Below are 14,258 nucleotides of genomic sequence, written 5' to 3'. Positions count from 1 at the left end.
AAAGGCCACAATTCACATTAGTTTACATGTCCATCCCTCAAATCAATAACCTTCGACCTCCTCATTGACTCCTCTTTCATTGCCCTTCATCCTTACCGATCCAAAACCCACGATTCAAATGTCCAAATATAATATTAACTTCAAAGAAAAGTTTTCGAAAGTTCTAACAAACTATTCTTAAAGGGTTATCAAAATGATATGAACGGAGCGGAAAAGTGACCTGAGTGAAGAATTTTGAGTAAACTCTGAACTTTCGCATTCGATCATCATGAAAACTGACCTCAAGTATGAACAAGAAACTGTTTTAATAAAAACACTTTTCAAATGCTGTGGTTGATCAACTTTCGAGTTCGCCTTGAACTTTTTCCGCTTTTTCGTGAGATCGACACTTTTTTATAACGTGTACTTATTGTGACTTTTGGCCTTTTTCACAGTTAGATATCGAAATCCTTGATCAGCATTTGCTTTTTATCCAAGTGATTAACTGTTTTGGCTGATAGATATTGATTACTTGTGATAATCCTGATCTTTATCATTTGTTTTCATCTCTCTGTTGATCAGAGATTGAAATTCAATCTCTGATTTAAATGACACTTTGAGACACGTGGTGAAAATATTTGATTATCTTGATTGTTTATCTTAATACTGATTAGTCTGTTGATCCAACTGGTTTCCAAGTTAATTGTTTTCTTTCATTCAATCCAAGAATGATTTTATTTTAAGATCGTTATAAAAATATAATAACAATCAAAGTTAATTGTTACATGATATAAATTCATTTGGCACAACTATTTACACTAAATTATAATGTTAACTTTACATAGGATTTATTTTTGATTACAAAAATATTCAGTTGATTTAGTTATTATATTAAATTTAAATTCCTCAGGAATTGACATTGGCAATGGTTATGATAATTACGATGATGGTCATGAGGTTGATGATGATGATGATGAAGAGGCGACTGATTAAGATGATGTTATATCGAGAGAGAAGGTCGTTTTTTACCGTTTCTCAAGGCCTTCGAACCTGTTTTGCCGAAAACGATTCCTATCATTTTACCGATCATCGCTGGTGAGGTTTTCCGTCTCATCGGGGGTAAATTTTTCAACGATGCCGATGATTTAGCTTCACGAATTAAACTTTGAAAGGCCAATGAAACACCGATGTAACTTTCGGCTGCTGAAACTTCATAGAATTGGCATTGCCAGAGAAGTGATAATTCTTGACCATCGTCCACTGGAACCTTTTGTATGATGAATTATTTTTATATAGAGAAAAGAAGGAAAGAAAACTCAAAATGTTAACATAATTTGGAAAATTTCAAAAAAAAAGGTCAACTTACCTCTCGACTGTGCTCTAAATCTCTTTTATTACCAAGTAGTATTATTGGAAATCGTCTTGGCCCTTTGTACATTGCGATTGATTCGAGCAGCGATCGGGCTGCATGGAAACTGTCCTTGTCGCAGATTGAGTAGACAACGACAAATGCATCGGCCCAAGCGATATGGTCATAGATACACTGGTCAAGTACATATACAAAATTTAGAGAATGAAATTTCAAACAACAACAATCAAATCTAAACTCGAACTAGAATCAAACTCAATCGCTAAGATCTCGTTGAGAAAAGCAAATAAACTGACCACGAACATTAAACTCGATCCTAAACACCAAACCAGATGAACCTCAAAAAATCGTCGAAAACAGACCAAAATAGACAACAAAAGGTGGCACCATATTCACACAACAATCAAGAACTGATTAACAATTAAAAAGAAATCAAAACAACCAAAAAAAACCAGTTATCTAATTGTTATCAAAAAGATGAATTGAAACTTTTGCGAAAAAAAGAGTTCAGTGGCGCCATCTAGTTTTTCTCGAAGTCACTTCGAGAAATTTTCCTTTTAAACAATTTGATGATTAAGGAAAAGTTTTCGTATTTTAATTAACCACTAATCGAGCCAATTAATTACCTTAATTGAGATTTTTTTTTCTTCTTTCTTTTGAATAAAGCTAATATAAGGTTTACCTTGATACAGTTTTAACTAATTAATGAAAACAACAACAAACTGTAAGTTTATTGTAACAAATTGAAGTTTTTAATCAAAGTGAAATAAAAATAAACAAAAATCTAATCAAAATGAAAGTTTTAAATGAATAAAAAATCAATTAATCAAATGAGATGGTGATTAACAATCAAGTTGAACGAAAGATAAATCAATCAATGAAAAGTAGATTTAATCTGTTTCTCAAATTTGTAACAATGGAATCAAGTTAATCATTAATCAAATTCAAATTGGTTGACCAATAGAATCAAACTAATTATAATTATAAAAAGAAAGCATAACAAATAATAACAACGGAAATGATTTATTTTTAGTAATCAAAGAAAAACAAAAGAAGAAGAAGAAGAAGAAAAAATTAAGTAACTTAATCATACAATTGACCAATTTCATGATGGAAAATAATATTGACCATTCAATAAGTTATCATGAAGTAAACAGCAAACAATCAGAATCTATTGTTATCATGTTGTTATATTGATTAACTGATTGGTAAACACAAAGTAAACACAAAGTAAGTTAAGTTTGTAATGATTGTTATGAATGAAATTAAATTTAGAAACAAAATCAAAATAAATCAAACTCAATGAAAATTGAACAAGTTACATACATTTATCAAGAAAGTTTCCTCATCATCATCATCATCTAATGAGCATTAACAACATGATTATCCCGAGGTCAGGTCATATCATCAAGGACGATTAAAATATGATGATGATGATGATGAAGATGAAACATAATGGATGATGATCAGAAAAGGGAGTCAACATGATTATCTATTAAAGGGCAATGATTATTATTATTGATACAACAACAAGACTCATTTCCGGATTTTATTTATTGATTATCAAAGGTAAAAAAATGGGATGATGAGGATAATGAAGATGATGATCATCATCATCCCGATAATCATGTTGGTTTCAGTGAAAAAAATAGCTACAAAAATAAGTCAAAAAGTTTGAATTTAATAATATAATCGCATCAGGTAATGATCAGGATGAGGATGGTTTTTTGTTTTTGTTTTTCATTCCGGTATCATCACAATCATCCTTATTTTCATCCTCATCATCCTCATCATCTTGAATATAATTTTTAGTCCAATAATGATCAATAACAATAACGAATCTGAATCTGAATCTCTTCCGGTTCCCACTACTTATCATATGAGATTGGATTTCAATCAATTTAATATAAAGCAAATTAAGTTATCAGAAATGAACACTTTACTTATCATCATCATCATCATCATCTTACCTTTTTTAATTGTTATCAACAATTAAATCAATTGATTTATTGGTTATTTGTATTATTATGATCATCAGAAAATTAATCAATCCTTAAGAAAATTGCTCAACTGTTTACTCACAACAATGATGATCAATTAAACGGTAAATTGAATTGATTTACAATTAACTACCATTTCTTATTGTTTATTATTCTTATAATTAAATCAACAACAATTAACTAAATGATAATGTTAATTACATACCTTACAACTTGATGTATCCATAATTTCAACATCAGTTTTAATTTCATCAACGGTTAAGGTATGATGATAAAGGAAATCTGAAAGAAAATTAAAAACAAATATTAAACAATTAATGGGGAAACAAATGAAATTGATTGTGTTGATTAATTAATTGTAAATAGTATCAATGGGGAGGAACAATTAAACTACAATTAAAAAGTAAACATTAGTTAATAAACTTTGTTTGGTTGTTTGTTTTTACCTTAAACTTTTGTTTATTAAAAAGTGAAAGTTGATTGAAGTTTTTGTAAAACCAATTTCTTGGTTAATTGTTGTTTAATTGTTTCAATAATCAATAGAAAATTATTAATGTACTCAAATAAATTAAAGGTAAACTATTAAAACAATTGAAAGGAATAGTAATTAGCTAATTAACAGTGTAACATGAAACAATTTATCAACAATTTAATTGTTAACTTAACATTAAGATGGTAAGAAAATAATAATTGTAAATGTTAATTATGATTAAGTTGATTATCCAGGAATCAAGATTAAGATTTGTGTGTTAACGTGTTGATGAAGATATTACAATCAAATCCTAATCAGGATAATGATGGTGATTGTTAATTGTTGATACACTGATCAAGTTAAAAGGAAATGAAGGTTTCCAGGTTCATTTATCTTAATCATGATCATTATCATGATTGTAACTTCCTCATATGTTATTGATTTAATTCAGTGAATCATAATCATTATCAGATATTAATTATTATTAATAATCTTTGAAACTTTAAACGACAAATCATAACGCTAATTAATTGCTGTGTGAGAGATGAAAAAATTTCATGATTAACTGAGAAGATGAAGAAAAAAAAAAGTTAAAAGCTTCTGATGGATTCTGATTGAAATGATTAATTTTAATCTGATTCAGGAAAGAGTTAACAACAACATCATCATCATCATGGTGATAACATATTAATTAATTAATATAAGTTAGTGTGTGATCTTAGATGATGATAAAAAATCATCATCTTAATCTTGAAATCTTGTTTTTTTTGTTATGTTTTCATGATGAATCCTGAGTATGGATTTTTATTCAGAGTTGGAACTTTTTCTCTCTCTCTTTCCTTTCAGAAAAAAATTCTTTTTTTTTGATAACTCAGTTAATTCATGACGATGATGATTATGATTATGATAAAATAAAACATGATGTATTTAATAATGTTGCTATTATGTCAAAATAATCAAAATTCAAACACCAATCCCCCAATCATTTTGAAAATCATTTGAAAATCCTATCCTGACATTAAAAGGTTATCATGAAAATGATAACCAATCGGAATTGAAATTAAGTTCAAAATCAACTGACCACTAACAATATGTATTCATATTGAAATGTGCTAATGTATTTACCTTATTAACACATTGACACATTAAGATAACAACTTGGTAATAAACTCGGCAACGTCAACAATTAAATTAATTGTTACAATGAATTAGATTATACGATTAAAATCAATCTATTAAGCAAAAGGAAAATTAATTTCATCTCCTAACTTGGTTTTATTAACCCAAAAACTTTTTTGTCTGTTAATAAGAAATCAATGAAAAAACTGTTTCATTTCAATTGAATAAAATTACAATTGCAAATTGTTGACAATTTGTTGCTCATGATCATGATTACAATCACTACACCATTGATGTTAATTGAAATTGTAAATCGTTTCTGTAATAACATTGCAATTAAATTTCAAATAAATTGTTCAATGTACAGTTTGATCAACATTAAGGTGTAAAAGTGTCAAAATTGACCCTACATCATTAAAGATCAACAGTTAATTGCATAATATTTGTTTACAGTCTCACCCTTAACATGATGATGATGATGTTGTTGTTGTTGTTGATCATGATGATGATTAAAGCCCAACCATTGATTTAATTGCTTTAATTTTTGTATATACGTTTAAATATATCAACTATCAGCTGATAAACCCGTCAGTTCAGGTCAAAATGATGAATGCGAGTGAGATGTTGTTTTTTTATTACATCAAAATGCAAAAAAACAACAACAATCAAAACAATCAACAAACATGAGAAAAAAACTAACGGTTTCTGTTTTTATTTTCTGGTTTTCTGTTGCAATTGCTTCCGATGACTCCCAATAAATGTATTAATTAACATAATGAACATGATGAACATGATGAAAGTGATAATTTTAAAAAGGTTTCTATCATTTGTTTGTTAATTTGTCTTTCTCTCTCTCTCTCTCATCATCATCATTTAAGGTGTTAAGGTGTTTACTTTCAATTGATGCTTTTAAAAACTCAACATTCTTGTTGTTTCATGCAAATGAATTGATAAAAAATTTGATGCTTTTAAAGTCTCCATCAAATGATTAGCAATCCTGCTGTGACTATGTATATGTGTATGTGTGTGTGTGTGTGATGCTTAGAGTGATGTTTTATCATCCTCATCATCTCCATCATCATCATCATCATCTGAATCATCCTCCGACAAGGTAAAGTGAAGGTAGAAACAGACAAAAAAAAGAGAGAGGGAAGAGGCACCCGGAAGCATAAATTTGTCCATCAATTTTTGATGCTTTTTCATCTTTGGCTCTTTTGTTTATTGGTGATTGGTTTTCATGATGATGATAAAATAAAAAGATACGCAGATCAAGATGAGGATGAAAATGATGATGGATATAATTTAATTGAATGGTAAATTGTTTTAAATAATAAATAGCCAAATATAACAACATCAATAATAAACAATGTAAAGTTTTTTGCTGGTAAACAAATTTCATCACAATTTTAAAACAAAACAAAACTTTTCCCATATGATATCAGTTTACTGTTGACTAATTGTTACTGTAAATCAGATGATGATCATCATTAAGAATCGTCATTAATTATATTAATGATTCCAATTGAGTACAATACTATATATATTATGATTAATTATCATCATCATCAAGGAATTGGGGGGTGGGAAGGAGAAAAAAGTAAAAGTTCTTACCTTTACTCGAACTGTATTCACCGATGTATCGTTTTGTCAGGTATCGAACTGTCACCGCTGCGGAAATGTAAACAAGAAGAAAATTTCGATTAAATTAACAATCTAACAATTAATTATCTCTCTCTCATTATCAGAGTAATTTGATAAGGTTGATCAACAATTAATCAGATCAATTTATTTACAGTTATCACTTATCTCCTTATCATCAACAATCAACACTATCATCATGATTAATCTTCATGTAAGAATCATAAACATCAGTAATTGGAAGCAATTAATTGCTCTTGAAGCTTATTTAATTTGTTAATTTCTTTTACTTTGATTCTAAATTAGTAAATTGTCAAAAAAGAAGAAGAAGAAAAATCAAACAAGAACAAAAATTTCACCAAGAATTCTGAGAATTTGATTTAAAAAAAAAAGTTCTGATTCAATTTCGTTGATTATTTAAACTTTTTTCACCCTTAAAATTAAATTTTCACGATAATGAAAAAACTTTTGATTGTTATCACAATATAAAACTAATAATGTCCATGTTGATGATAATCATCATGATCGTCATCATATCTTTAATTGTGATTAGTTTTTTTTTAAATCTTAAATTACCTGATATTAGTTTTTTCCCTTCTTAATCGTAATGGTCAAGTTACTTTTGCTCTGATTATAAATAAACAAATGGACAAGCAGATTAACAGTTAACTTTAGGAATGATGAAGAGATTTAATTTTTTCATTTACTGATTTAATCCCCTGATTGTAAGTTAATCTGGTTCAGACAAAAAATTGAAAATAAAATGTTGATATGTTATGAAACTTGAAATTAAAACTTTGATAATATTATTATTATCGTGGTCATTAAAATTATCATCAATTTCAACAATTTAATAATAATAATAATAATAAAATGAAACGATAATAATCCTAATCGATAATTATAAACATCGGCTCAGAAAATGAATCTGAATTATATTTATATAAGTTGGACGGTGTTTTCGAGTCTCATGAGTTCAGGTTCATTCAGATTCTTGACACTTGATGATTGTTCAATTCTTCATTCATGATAATGATTGAAATAATTCAACAGCAACAACAAAATATTCACAGTAAATAGTGATTAGTGATTAGTATTATTATTAAAAGTTTAAATGGTACATTAAACTTAACTTGACCCATTAACGATAAAAGGTTAAGATATAATAATAATGATGAAGATGAAGATTAAGATGAAAATGATGAAAGGATGATGATGGTGATGGAGAATGAGTGAAATAAGTGATGAGGATGAAAAGTTTCATGTTCGTGTTAATGTGTGATTTTAAGAAGGGAAAGTTTCTAATTGTTGAAACTTTTTTCTTTCTCTTTTCATATTTATCATGATGTTTGTTTACCTGATTTTCCCGATTGTGAGCTTCCCAGAATTGCAACTCGAAGGGCTCGATTAGCGTTCGGATTATTTGTCATGTTCAACACAAGGATAATTCACTTAATCGTACCGATGATGGTGAAGATGGTGATGGTAATTGGTGGTGGGGATTATGGTGATTATGGTGATGATGATGTTCAGTCACTATGGTTATATGATGTTCACAGAATTGGAAAAACTTTTTTTTATTCCCGTTTAACTTTCTGAATAAACTGTCACTCGCATTGGTACAAAAGCGTTTGATGGAAAGGCACTTTGCTTAAAACACGCTGAAAGGTTTTACAAAACAAAATAAAGTGAGTAAATTAGTAAGTGAGTGAGAGGGAGAGGGAGGCAAGATGATGATGATGAAAGAGAAAGAGATAGAGAGAAAGAGATAAATTAAGGAAAAGAAAGAGAAGAGAGAGATAAAATGGGGCATAAGAGTGAATGGAGGCCAAAAAGAGAGAAAGAGAGAGAGAGAGAAACTGGTTTTTTGTTCGAAGATGATGATGATGATGATGATGGAGAAGATGGAGATGATGATGAGATGATGAAATGATGATGGAGAAGAAGAAGATTGAAAAAAAGGAAAGAGAAAGAAAGAAGAAAAAATTTCAGGTTAATGATAACTGAAAATCACTTTTAGTTAGATTTGGATACTTTGGCCCTCTCATAACAATCAAGATATTGTTATCAACACGATTACTATCATCATGATTATGGTAATCAATTTGTTTTCTTTTCTTTTTTTTTTGTTGATTGTTGATTATCGTAGAGGTTGATGAAAGAGGTTAACTAAGGGGTCCATTTAACACACAACACAAGTAGCTAAATTTAATGGCCCAATCTGGGTCTAGGTCAGTCCCGTTACCTCGTTGAATCAACTCTCTCATGGGTCGGCTTGATTTCTCATTTCAAGTTGATTAAAACAATTATTTTCTAAGTGAGATCAACATGATTAATAGACGAGAGAGAGAGAGAGAGAGAGAGAGAGAGAGAGAGAGAGAGAGAGAGAGAGAGAGAGGAGAGAGAGATGGATAGAGAGAGTTAAAGAGATCAACCTTTGGGTAAATATTGTTGGCTTAATTTTGCTCACAATTTAGTTAATTGTTTACTCTTATGAACAACATAATCTAAATTGAATTTGAATGAGTAATTAACTTGAAAATAATTAACTTAATGACGATATTAACCAAATGAAATATTGTTATTGTTGATTTTTGATTAACTCGCTAGTAGGTTAATTTAATTGCTCTGATTTTGTTTTTTTTTATTTACCTTTAATTTTGTGTCTCTTTTGATTTATTTTTTTTGTGAGCAGCCCTTTGATTGCTCCAATTGCATTGGGCCTGGAACAATTAAGAACGAGAAATTTAAGAGAGAAAAATAAGAAGAGCAATTTAAAGTAAATCTATTTGAAATTAGATGATGATTAATGATTAAAGAGCTGTTATTAAATTAACTATTTACACTATTCAAGTGTACAATTAACGTTTTTCTTGTTCATATGCCCACCGGTCACTGGGTAGGTTCAGGTAATAAAGAGCGAGGTTAAGGGTCATTGGTCAGTGAAAATGAGACGCAGGTAAATGTTGAGGTCATTGGTCTCTCTCTCTCCCTGGTCAGTGTAATAAAGTTAATTAGATTTTGCTTTCAGTTATTATTTTGCCAGAGGATTTAAATCAATCAATAAATTATCCAGTTTGGCTTTTCATTGTTACTTAATCAATGATTTCAACGTCAATTGTTTACCCTGGTACTTGATGTTACCTGGTAATACAAATATTAATGGTCAGTAGTGTTCCAGTGAGAGTCCAGTTTTGAAATTTATGGTTACCGATTTGGAGGGTGGTCCACTTTAAATTACTTTCTTTTCATAAAAATTAGTCTCTTTGTTTACCCAAAGATGGAGTTTAAAGGTACAGGGGGTTCTTGGAGATCGATTCAAATGTTTTTTTTTCCAAAAAAAGTTTCATTTTGATTAAGAGTTTCAATTCATTTCGACCACGATTAAATGTCCAAATCTTCAAGTGAACTTTTGAAAACTTATAATCAGTTTGCTGCTTGATAATTCGACAATCAATTCTGATTTACAGGGCATTCACCAAGTTTCCAACAAGTTTTTCCTGGATAACTTTTAGGTTTTTGAGTATTTAGACCACAGAAGCGAGAAAATATCAAGGTCATTCCGGCCATTCTGCTAGGATACGGTTTCAAGGTCATTTGGTGGTCACAATTGAATTAACTTGCAATCAATAGGCTCCATACGAGTTTACAACTTTTGGACATTATTATATGATTGCCGGAATTTAACGTTGTTGGAACCAAACGGAATGTCTAAATTTATTCAGTTTTCGCTAAACATCCTGGTCAATATGACCGAAATGACCTTGATATTTTAATATGACAATTGAGTATGTTCGAAACTATCATAACTCGAGTCTTGGGTCTCATTGCTCAAAAACAAAAAAGTTATTCGAGAAAAACTTGTTGGAAACTTGGTGAAATGCCCTGTACAAGAGGAAGAACAAATTGAAACAATTTCAATTTGTCACTCAAACATCATGACAGTGGATTGAGTTTAAATCGGTGACCAATTAGTTGAGGGATAGTTCAACAAGCTCAGTTTGGCCAACAAGAACAATATTCATTTTGGTGGTCCACCTCAGTTTGGAAATTCTACCTCACTAGGAATCATGGAAAATATAAGTTCTTTTTCTGGTGCAGTGAAAAGTGTCACCAACATCGACCGATAGCTTTAAGAGATAATTAACTAAATAATTGTAGAATTAAATTTAGAATGAAAAAAGAAAATTAGACCAGTTTGATAAAAAGAAAGAAAAGTTTATCTTCATCATTAGAAATTATATACAAAATAATCAATGGAGGAACATCGATAATACGATTAACGGTAATCGATACATGGAATCTATCAAATTAGGTTAACAATTATTTTCCAATTAATTGAATAATCTTTTCAACAGATTATTAAATTGTTTTTACGACGAGAAAATAAAAATCACAACAATCAATTAACTTTTGTAGGAACAAAAAAACGAATAAAAATCGAAATATTAATTGTTCTAATACTTAGAACTTTTTATTTTTTGATTTTCAAAATTCTAATATAACCTTCGATATCTTTTATTTTGACATTTAAACGTCAACGAATGAAAACAAAAGTGATTTATAATTAACCTAGAAAATAATTAAACTTGAAAGTGATAAAACAATTAGCAAACTATTATTGTTTTTACAATTGTGATATTTGTGTTGCTAATCAGCTGATTACATTTGTAATCATTAAATTCTTGGATGATGGATCATTATCATCATGATGACGATGAAAAGAATATCAGAAAAATTGTGAAATCCACCCAGAGAGAGGGAGAGAGAGAGAGCCATTAAGTACAATTATCGATTAATGGATTAGATAACCTTGAATATATCGAAATTGCTGTGAAAAAGGTGAATGAAGAGAGTAAAAAATGAATTAAGATGAAAAGGACCAAAATAATGAACAATCAAAGGGAATCGAAACTAATCCGATTTAGCTTTGGAAAATTTTCTTTTCCATAATAATATTATCATTCTCATTATTCGGTGTTCTCATTTAGTTTTTTGACCATCGAATATGAAGAGAGAGAGAGATGGTCATCATGTTCTTCTCTCCTTTTAACCTGCAACCTCACCCACTTTTCCAAAGATTTTCCATTCGATTGAAGTCGTTCCTTAAATGATTCATATGATTATTTCCCTATTATCACCATGAAAAGATAACAGAATAATGAATTTCATGGCAAATGGATTAACCTGTAAAGAGATCAAAAGATGGCGCAGTAAACCCCATCAATTTTGGGTAACAATGAGTTAAATGTTTTATTGTTGTAATACCCTTTTTTTACAAGGTGTCATGATAACATGACTGAGTGAGCTCAGGCCCACCCTCTATAAGAGGTCATGTTGATACAAGTGAAACAGTAAGAGAGAGAGAGAGAGAGGAAGAAAGAGAGATAGATAGAGAAAAGAGTTAAAGTGAGAGAGAAAGAGAGAAAGAAAGAAAGACAGAGATGATAAAGAAAAGAAAGAAGAGCTTTGAAGAAAACATTTTAAGGTGGGGTCACTGTGAGCGCATGTATTTTTTTTCTTTAATTTCATATTTTTCATTTGGATGTCATCATCGTCACAAATTCTGTATAATAAAAAAAAGAAAGATAATAGATAGAGATGGATGGAACAGAGAGAGAGAGAGAGAGAGAGAGAGAGAATAGGGGATAGAGATGGGGAGAGAGAAAAGAGAGACCGAGGTCATTAAATTGTCAGGTATAATTACATAATTGGAAATAAATATGAAAAGGAATTAAGGAATTGTGGACTTGAAGAACAGGATAAAGCCTGAATAGATTGTGCAAGAGCATAGGAAAAGGTGAAAGAGAGAGAGAGAGAGAGAGAGAGATTCTCAGTGAACACAAGGACTCACCTTCATAATTTACTTGACCATCGCCATCAATATCAGCTTCTCGAATCATTTCATCTACCTCTTCATCAGTCAATTTCTCTCCCAAATTAGTCATTACATGTCTCAATTCAGCAGCAGAAATAAAACCATTACCATCTTTATCAAAAACACGGAAAGCTTCACGAATCTCTTCTTCAGAATCTGTATCTTTCATTTTTCTTGCCATCATTGTCAAGAATTCGGGAAAATCAATAGTACCATTACCATCGGCATCAACCTCATTGATCATATCTTGAAGTTCCGCTTCAGTTGGATTTTGACCTAGACTTCTCATGACTGTTCCCAGTTCCTTGGTTGTAATAGTTCCATCACCATCCTTGTCAAACAGTGAAAAGGCTTCCTTAAATTCAGCAATTTGCTCTTCTGTTAATTGATCAGCCATTTTTCTTGTAGTATATTAATATAATTCGATTATAACACAATATTATTTATTCCTGGATCTTTGAATAAGAAGAAAAAGAAAACAATGGATAGAATTAGAACATAATTTCAAATAAACAGAGAAATGGAGAGCTAAGGAGAAGAGGAAAAGAAATAGAGAAAACCAGAAGCAAAAGAGAATAAGGTAAAAAAGAAGAACAAAAAAATCCTGGCAGCTTTTTCGCAAATAAGAAAAAGGAAAACATGAGAGAATCAATAGGTAAAAAAGATCGAGAGAAAGAGAGAAAGACAGAGAGAGAGAAAGATAATCACAACCACATACACTCACACAGAAACATACACAGGAGAGAGAGAGAGAGAAAGTGAAATATATATAAAAAAAATAACATTAAATCAAGATATAAATATATACACACTTATTGTAGATGTGATGACGACTCTACGATTCCGATTGAAATTGAATGTTACCAATGTGTTGGCGATGTGTAGGCGATGAAAGGCGACAGAAACACCGATATAGAGACAAAACGAACACAGGAAACACACCACACAGTCGGTGTTTTTAAAAGCCAAAGAGGAAGAGCAACAAAAAGACACAAAAAGAGAGACAGAAAAAAGAGATAGAAAGAGACAGAAGAGAGAGAGAGAGAAAAACACACACACACGAACAAAAAAGAGTGAAAGTGAAGACGGTTAAATAGAAATTTAAAGAGAAGAGAAAATTCTGAATTGTGTTGTGTTGGTTGAGAGAGAAAAAGAAAAAAAAAGAAAAATAAAAATCAACACATCACATGACATGCGCTCCAATTGACCCCACCTTAAAATCTTTTCTTCAAAGCTCTTCTCTTTCTCTCCTCTCTTTCCAACAATCTCTTCTTTCTCTCTCTCTCTCTCTTCATGACCTCTTATAAAGGGTGGGCCTGAACTCACTCAGTCATATTCTGATGACACCTTGTACGAAAAGGGATAAAAACAACAATGAAAACATTCAACTAATTGAGTCACATTGTTACCCAAAAAACGATCGATTTTCTGGTAGATTGAAATCAGCGCCATCTCTCGGTGACTTTTCCAACTAATCGAATAGTAAATTTTTCTCAAAAAATTTTCTTTTCTCAACCTCATCATCATTACCACCAATTGTATTAAATTTAGTTCAACAATAAAAAGTTATTCTTAATTGTCTGTTAATCAATGGAATACACAATTTTAATGATTATTTTCTGAATATCGGCCAATTTTTGTTTTCTTGTTGTTTTCTTTTTCTATTACTTGGAAAACAAAAACTTACTAAATATTAGATGAGAGGAAGAGGAAAACTTTTGAAATAGAATTTGAATTTTTATAATATTTTATTTTCTCGTTTCTCATGATCGTATATTCATACAAATATAATATATATTATCT

General features: G+C 30.2%; 2 protein-coding genes across 2 annotated transcripts; both read right to left on the bottom strand.

The window, feature by feature from the left end:
* Window positions 1–679: 679 nt before the first annotated feature.
* Window positions 680–8,856, bottom strand: LOC128397509 (ras-related and estrogen-regulated growth inhibitor-like protein). Its single transcript, XM_053358241.1, has 5 exons — window positions 7,935–8,856; window positions 6,551–6,607; window positions 3,554–3,630; window positions 1,346–1,522; window positions 680–1,246 (listed from the first exon to the last, which is right to left on the bottom strand). The coding sequence occupies exons 1-5, from the start codon at window positions 8,005–8,007 to the stop codon at window positions 980–982; spliced, it is 651 nt and encodes a 216-aa protein (XP_053214216.1). The 5' UTR covers window positions 8,008–8,856; the 3' UTR covers window positions 680–979.
* A 2,948-nt stretch (window positions 8,857–11,804) lies between these two features.
* LOC128397542 (calmodulin) lies at window positions 11,805–13,486 on the bottom strand. The gene is made up of 3 exons (XM_053358278.1): window positions 13,268–13,486; window positions 12,432–12,910; window positions 11,805–12,143 (listed from the first exon to the last, which is right to left on the bottom strand). Exons 2-3 carry the CDS (start codon window positions 12,850–12,852, stop codon window positions 12,115–12,117), a joined length of 450 nt encoding a protein of 149 aa, XP_053214253.1. The 5' UTR covers window positions 12,853–12,910; window positions 13,268–13,486; the 3' UTR covers window positions 11,805–12,114.
* Window positions 13,487–14,258: the final 772 nt, after the last annotated feature.

Source organism: Panonychus citri, unplaced genomic scaffold (genome assembly GCF_014898815.1).
Source record: "Panonychus citri isolate SS breed McGregor unplaced genomic scaffold, ASM1489881v1 Contig00033, whole genome shotgun sequence".
Lineage (NCBI taxonomy): Eukaryota > Metazoa > Arthropoda > Arachnida > Trombidiformes > Tetranychidae > Panonychus > Panonychus citri.
Note: the sequence above shows the minus strand (reverse complement) of the source record. Positions and strands in the feature narration are given on the sequence as shown.